The 7,436-nt window shown below is 39.8% G+C and overlaps 1 protein-coding gene across 2 annotated transcripts in view; it reads left to right on the forward strand.

Moving 5' to 3' along the window:
* LOC115482281 (sodium channel protein type 4 subunit alpha-like) overlaps window positions 1-6,896 on the forward strand; it is a 295,820-nt gene extending 288,924 nt beyond the window's left edge. For both annotated transcript variants that reach the window (XM_030221948.1, XM_030221947.1), the window contains 2 exons: window positions 792-1,062; window positions 5,431-6,896. In XM_030221948.1, the coding sequence (XP_030077808.1) occupies window positions 792-1,062; window positions 5,431-6,665 (1,506 nt within the window). In that variant the 3' untranslated portion in view covers window positions 6,666-6,896. The remainder of the gene's footprint in view (window positions 1-791; window positions 1,063-5,430) is intronic.
* Window positions 6,897-7,436: the final 540 nt, after the last annotated feature.

Consider the following 7,436-nt stretch of genomic DNA (forward strand, 5'->3'; position numbering starts at 1 on the left):
GCCCCCTATCCCTGCTTTTGTAAAGTATTCTAAACACAATGACTGTAAAGGTGATTTTGGAAGAGTTTGGTATTATTTAATGTGTAAATGTATCCACCCAGCATGCACAGATCGGAAGAGACTATGTTCTGGTGTAGTTTGGGCAGATCTTAGGAGAACAAAAGTATTCCATAGTTTGCAGCAGAAATTCATGCATAATTCAAAGAAGGTCCCCATCCTACTAGGGATCTGTAACTACGGTACAGTCTTGATTATCCGACCTTCGCTAATCCAACCATTCTCCATATCCAACAGCACCCCACCCCATGACATCATCTCATTTATTTCTATTAAAAATCTTTGTTTTGGAACAATTTTTGAAAATCGGGAACTCTGTGCCTTTGTTTATGCATTGTTTGAGAGGTTTATACATTGTTTTCCATATTATCCGACTTTTCACTTATCCAACAATGGGTCGGTCCCATTTACATTGGATAATTGAGATTGCACTCTACCAGCTAATTGTACCAGCCTCTGGTGGGCTTACTGCTGCTTTGTAAAAGGGCCCTGCAATGAGGTATAGCCAGAACTAGCTAAGCTTGCCCCCTTAGCGTGGAGATAGATGGTTACCCCAATTATGTGTGTTTGAGAGGAAGTTTTCAGGTCACCTTTAATGATTGGAGTCCATTGGACTGCTGTAACCTTTCTCAGCATACAACATGCTTTTCTGCTGAACCATCTAAAATTCACTTTTCTCTTTTCCTGTCAATGTTGTTCCATCTTCCACCCCCCACCTCTGGATTGCTGGGCAGAACAAACTACAAGGGCTCATCTTCGACTTTGTCACAAAGCAGTTCTTTGACATTTTCATTATGGTGCTCATCTGTCTCAACATGGTGACCATGATGATCGAGACTGATGACCAGAGCCAAGTGAAGATTGACATCCTGTACCTGGTCAACCTGGTATTCATCATTATCTTTACCACAGAGTGCGTTCTTAAAATATTAGCTCTAAGGCACCATTACTTCACCATCGGCTGGAACATCTTTGACTTTGTGGTAGTCATTCTCTCTATCATTGGTGAGTTTTCTCATTCTTCTTAGCTACTTCTTCCGATTGCTCCGATTCCATCCACCTGAAATCCTCTTGAACTCATTTATGAAGCATAGATGTGGACCTGTCCATGCAGAATATATTATTCTGGGTAGCTCAGTCTCTTGCCCCTAGGGTAGGAAACTTTTCATTTATTGGACTAGAGAACTCACTTGATGTGGGTTGGTGGGCTGTTACACCTTGTCACAGTCGAATGCATTGAGTTATCATAGGAGGGAGATTCATATTAAGGAGTTCTTGATTTTCAGCCACAAGTTCTAATTTCATTTTGTAGACCTCATCTGACATATAAACGTAAATGTTCAATGTAATGTGATATTTGTATTCCGCCAACTCTTGGTTAGGTTCAACACGGATAACAATCGCGGAAATTATACTGCAGGTAAAAATATAAAGTAAAATTTAAAAAAATTCTACAAAAACACTAAGGGCCCTGTTTACTAAGTTACATTGTAGGTGCGCTAGTGTTTTTAGCATGAACTAAAAATTAGCACGCGCTAATGCTATAGACATCCATATATTTCTATGGGTGTCTCTAGCATTAACGCGTGCTAAAAATGCTAGCACACCTTAGTAAACAGGGCCCTAAATAAGAAGATTCAGATTTCTAGGCAGAGAATTCCAGAACTGTATTGACTGATAACATATAGAGTGGCGTTAACATATAGAGTGTAATTTAAAAACAAATTATAACGCACACCTTGAAAAGAATAATAATAAATTAAACGAGACTCTCTAGTACCATTAAGGAAGGAGAATAGTTGTACTAAGTATTCTAGGGAAAATCCAACAAAAATTTTAAAAATCATACAGGCCAATTTAAAAAGTACATATGCTTGAACAGGTAACCAATGTAACCGAACGAGAGATGGAGTAACCCTATCAAATTTCTTCAATCGAAATATCAGTTTGGCAGCTGTATTTTGGAGAATTTTCCATTTCTGTTGAAGTTTAACTGTAATTGTGGAGTAAAAATAAGGGCCTGAGCTAGTATTGAAAAGCGGTTTTCCAAAAACAAAGGGCGTATGTGGGAAAATTGTCTAAGCTTTAAGAATACAGTTTTCACTACAGTGTATTATATATATTGTATAAATATGTATATGACAGAGTTTTTTTACCCAACATTTTGGGTTTACAAAGCTTGAACCTTTAAAGACGACAAACTTTAGGGGTCCATTTACTAAAGCTTAGCACGTGATAACGGATATTAGTGGCCCATAGGTATTACTACTGCTGCTACTTATTTCTATAGTGCTACTAGACGTACACAGCGCTGTACACTTGAACATGAAGAGACAGTCCCTGCTCGACAGAGCTTACAATCTAATTAGGACAGACAAACAAGACAAATAAGGGATAAGGGAATTACTAAGGTGGGAAATATTTAAAAAAGGGTACTGAACAAGTGAGTAAGGGTTAAGAGTTAAAAGCAGCATCAAAAAGGTAGGCTTCTAGCCTAGATTTGAAGATGGCCAGAGATGCAGCTTGACGTACTGGCTCAGCATTTAGTGTGTGCTAATATTCATTAGCACACGCTAGCCTTTAGCAAAAGGGCTCCTTAATTTGCAAAATAAAGACATGAATGAGACCCAGTTTCTGGAGGGGAACTTTTGGTTTGGTATCATTTATTGAACTATCATTACGATGCATTATGATATTTTCCAGTTTCTTCTATTTGGAATCAGCACTGCAGGCCCCAGAATGCATCGGAATTGGATGATAGTGGGACAAAAGATAGAGTTATTAACTGTTTGGAACAATTCTAGGACTAGGAGACATTCCATGAAACTAATTAGTAAAAGATTTGAAACAAATTTTAGAAATTAATTTGCCTCTAGAACTTGCTTGATTGATGAGGTCCATAGACGAGCTGATCCATATGAAGTCATGTGGAATCCTCTTAAACAGTGATCTGAGCTGCATTTTACTATTTACATTTTTTCCCTTTTAATTAATTAATTTTGCATCCCCCCCCCCCCACCCAAGTGATTTGCACAGATCACATTTTGTCGATTGACTTGAAGGAATTTGTTTCATGTTTTTTGCCGATTTTCATCCTCCCCTTCTATTTTCCTACAGTGCTGGTCCAGTAACCTTTTGGCTATATTTTGTACCTTGATAAAGAAGACCTGGGTTTCGACCTCTGGTCCAGCTGGGGATACTGTGGAAACTGGGTGTCATTGCTCAGCAGTGACACCTAATAATCACACTCAGGGTATGGCTATAGCTACAGGTAACCTGTGGCTTCCAGCTAAGAACTCTCATTGTGCCATCCTAGCAGAAGAGTTGTCCAAGCAAAAAAAGAAAAAGACAACTAAAATCCACCTTTATGACTTGCTGCATCTACTCGGTTACACAGTTAACGAGTGAATTAGCATGCACTCCTCCCATGGTGACCTGACAATATGCACTAATCAGCACATTAATAGAAAGCTGTGTTAGGGAGTTGGGACTGGGCAGGTTATGGGTGGAGAATGGTCATGAACTGCACACTGTAGTTACTGCACAGTATTTACCACACACTGTCATTTATGCAGTTAGAGCGGGTGCACCTACCGTTGCCTCAAGAGGAGGAATTAAAAGAGCAATTCATTAAAATAGGCACCCATAAATACGTATCCCTAGCACTCACCAGCAAAAGTGCATTTGTAACGGTGTACCTAACTTACATAGCGCATAATTGTAAGGGGGAAGCATACACATAGCCTCTTTTGTAGCACCATTTCCCTATACTGACAGTTATTTGAACCTTTTTAAAATTATGGAATACATTTTATCTGGGCTTCCATCATAGTATTTTTCGCGTATGCAGGCTTTTTACCTTCTGAGACACCAACCCCCAATATACAGCCAGAGACGAACATCGGTTTTTTGTCCGCTGCCAGCTCTAAAACTGAATATTTGATGTTGGGCACTGTCTGTGCTTCGGCATTGAAAATCAGTTTGTTTGTTTTTTTTAAAGCCGGCTAGCACATGACCAGTTAATATTCACACTTAACTGGCCATGGGTTAGTTGATAATGATAAAGACAACTATTTATGAGGTCTTATTTATCCGCAAAACCTGGCGTCTGAATATTAGGACGTAACTGGACTCTGCCCCCACATAGCCAGCGTGACGTTTGGCACTAACCAGTCATTTTTAGCAACAGTAACTTCTGATGTTTCCAATTGCAGTTACGTGCTGCTGAAATGATTGGATAGCCACAAACAAGTGAGTTAACTGGTCAGCAGCCATTCCAGCTAGTTAACTCGCTTTGAATATCGACCTGCAAATTACTTATATTGGGATATAATAGCCCTACCTCAGAGCCAGTAACAGCCCCATCAGTGAATCAGTCAGCAATAACGTGCTCCGTGCTGACTCTTCTCTCCCTCTTCTTCAGGACCCCTCTAAGTGCTGCTTTTCTCTGTTTCCTAGTTCAGACAGGTGACTAGAAATTTTGCTACACATTCAATGTGAGCATGTAGTTGGTCCAAATATAGCCCAGGATTCAGGTTAGTGTGATAGAGGTGAAGAGAAAGTAGGGTTATGGGTTATTGTGTAATTTGTATACCTTAATTCTATAAAACCGTATTTCTGTATTAAGAAATGTAAAATTTAATGCACATTTTTTAAATTGTAACCTGCTTTGAAACTAAAAAAGAACTGATGGGTAAGCATGTTTTATCAAATAAATATATAAAAATACAAATAAATGGGCACATGCTATATTACAACCCTCGAGCAACCATCTGAAATATTCTTGAAACATATCATTATGTAACCATGGAGTTGCACAGAATTACAAAAGTAGAGGAAGTGGATGTAAAGCAAAAAAAAAAAAAACACCCACTCTTTGAAAAAATGTCAAACTTAAATCCTCCCCATAAAACATGTCAAATGATTTGCCCATTGAAAAAGCCTGCAATGGAGTTTCACCAGAACTAGAATGCCCCTATTTCATCAATGGAATGGTCCTAATTTAAAGAGGTCTGTCTTCCATGTCTGCTATTCATGGAATACAGTTTTAATAGCCACATTGGGCTTGGAGAAAACTGGGAAGCTGCAGCCCTAAAATCGTCTCTAGAGAAGGGACTTGTGTACTCTTAAAAAGCTCAGTACATATTCACACTCATACTTCTATGTAAATGACCTGTTACTGTATATTCTAAATAACCTTCATGTCATACTTGGGTGCTAAGGTCAAATGTCTATAAAGAACAGATAACCATGATCCTAATGACAGTTCTCTGAGCCACCTTTCATTGATTATTCTTTCTCCCTTGCTGTACAAATTCAGAACAGAAATGGGGATTTCACCTATATAACTGTCTCTCTTTCCTTCCTTCTCAGGCCTTGTCTTGTCAGACATCATAGAGAAGTATTTTGTGTCACCCACCCTCTTCAGAGTCATCAGGCTAGCGCGAATTGGCCGTGTCCTTCGACTCATTAGAGGTGCCAAAGGAATCCGCACATTGCTTTTTGCCCTGATGATGTCACTTCCTGCACTGTTCAATATTGGTCTTCTGCTTTTCCTGGTTATGTTCATCTACTCCATCTTTGGAATGGCTAATTTTGCCTATGTGAAGAAAGAGTCAGGGATCGATGATATGTTTAACTTTGAAACATTTGGAAACAGTATCATCTGCTTGTTCCAAATCACCACCTCAGCTGGGTGGGATGGCCTCCTCAATCCTATCCTGAATAGTGGTCCTCCAGATTGTGACCCCCATTTTGAAAACCCTGGCACATCGGTCAAGGGAAACTGTGGGAACCCTTCTATTGGCATATTTTTCTTCTGCAGCTATATCATTGTTTCCTTCTTGATTGTGGTCAACATGTACATCGCCATCATCCTGGAGAACTTCAATGTAGCCACAGAAGAAAGCAGCGAGCCACTCTGTGAGGATGACTTTGAAATGTTTTATGAAACTTGGGAGAAGTTTGATCCCAATGCCACCCAGTTTGTTGAATACAGCCAGATGTCTGACTTTGTAGATGCCTTGCGAGAACCACTAAAAATTCCCAAACCCAACAAAATCCAGCTGATTACCATGGATTTACCAATGGTTATTGGGGATAAAATTCATTGCTTGGACATTCTCTTTGCACTTACAACAAATGTATTGGGGGACTCTGGGGAGATGGATGCTCTGAAGGCAACCATGGAGGAGAAGTTTATGGCAGCCAATCCTTCCAAGGTCTCTTATGAGCCTATCACTAGCACACTGAAACGTAAGCAAGAGGAGGTGTGCGTCATCAAAATCCAAAGAGCATTCCGAAGGTACCTGCTGAAGCGCTCTGTGAAACATGCATCCTACATCTATCGACATAACCATGATGAACAGGCTCGTAAAGAGGAGCCACCGGAAAAGGAAGGGTTGGTTGTAGCCAGAATTGGTTCCAATTATTGGAAAACTAGACCAGAAGTGATAATGCCTCCAACCCTAGATTCAAGAAAAAACACTCCCCCCTGCAGTGGAAAGAGGTGTGATGAAGACATGGATTCCAGGAAAGCATGTGACCAGACGTGCAGTACTGGGAGATCATGTAAGAAGAAGAGCTACATCAGAGAGTCCTCTATATAATGTTAGTGGAAGAGTACATTACCTTTAATCCTGGCAGCAGCATTACTGCCTCCTAGTGGAAGTGGCATGATACCAGCACAAGCCGTTTCAGGTTGTTGTAGGACATGTTGGGAATATTTTACAAGGTATCAGGGTACAGTGAACTGTGATTCTCTTAAAAAGTGTGAACACATCTGAAACAGATCCATCCATAATCCATTTAATTAATCTTGGTTTGCAAATATTCAGCAATCGAAGTCTCTCAGCTTTATTTTGCAATTTGCTAACAACAGAAGTAGAGGGGAAGGCTGGTCTAATTCAAAGAGGAAGCAGTTCTAGGAGTAACACTTTATGAAAGAAGAGCAGGCTTGGTTGCAATTTGAGAGGTACAAATTAGTATTCATTGTAAATTCATAGACCACCGATCAACACATTTTGTTTGTGTGTGCAACATGAATGCATACAGGTTTATTTATTTATTTGTTACATTTGTATCCCACATTTTCCCACCTAGTTGTAGGCTCAATGTGGCTTACATAGTACCGGAGAGGCGTTTGCAGACTCCGGTGTGAACAAATACAATGTGATGTTGTGGTAAGATTAAAGTGTTTGAAGTAGTCTAGATAAACAGGCTTCTTTGTGTCATGTGCATTCATAGGGAATGTATTAAACAGTGCTATTGCTCAATATCTTTGCCTATTTCCCAACGTACTGGCCATAAATTGTCTTCCCCTCAATGGCAAGGAAGAAAATCTCGGCTCTGGATCGGTTGCCACTTGGAGGTGTCCAAAC

Source organism: Microcaecilia unicolor, chromosome 12 (genome assembly GCF_901765095.1).
Source record: "Microcaecilia unicolor chromosome 12, aMicUni1.1, whole genome shotgun sequence".
NCBI lineage: Eukaryota > Metazoa > Chordata > Amphibia > Gymnophiona > Siphonopidae > Microcaecilia > Microcaecilia unicolor.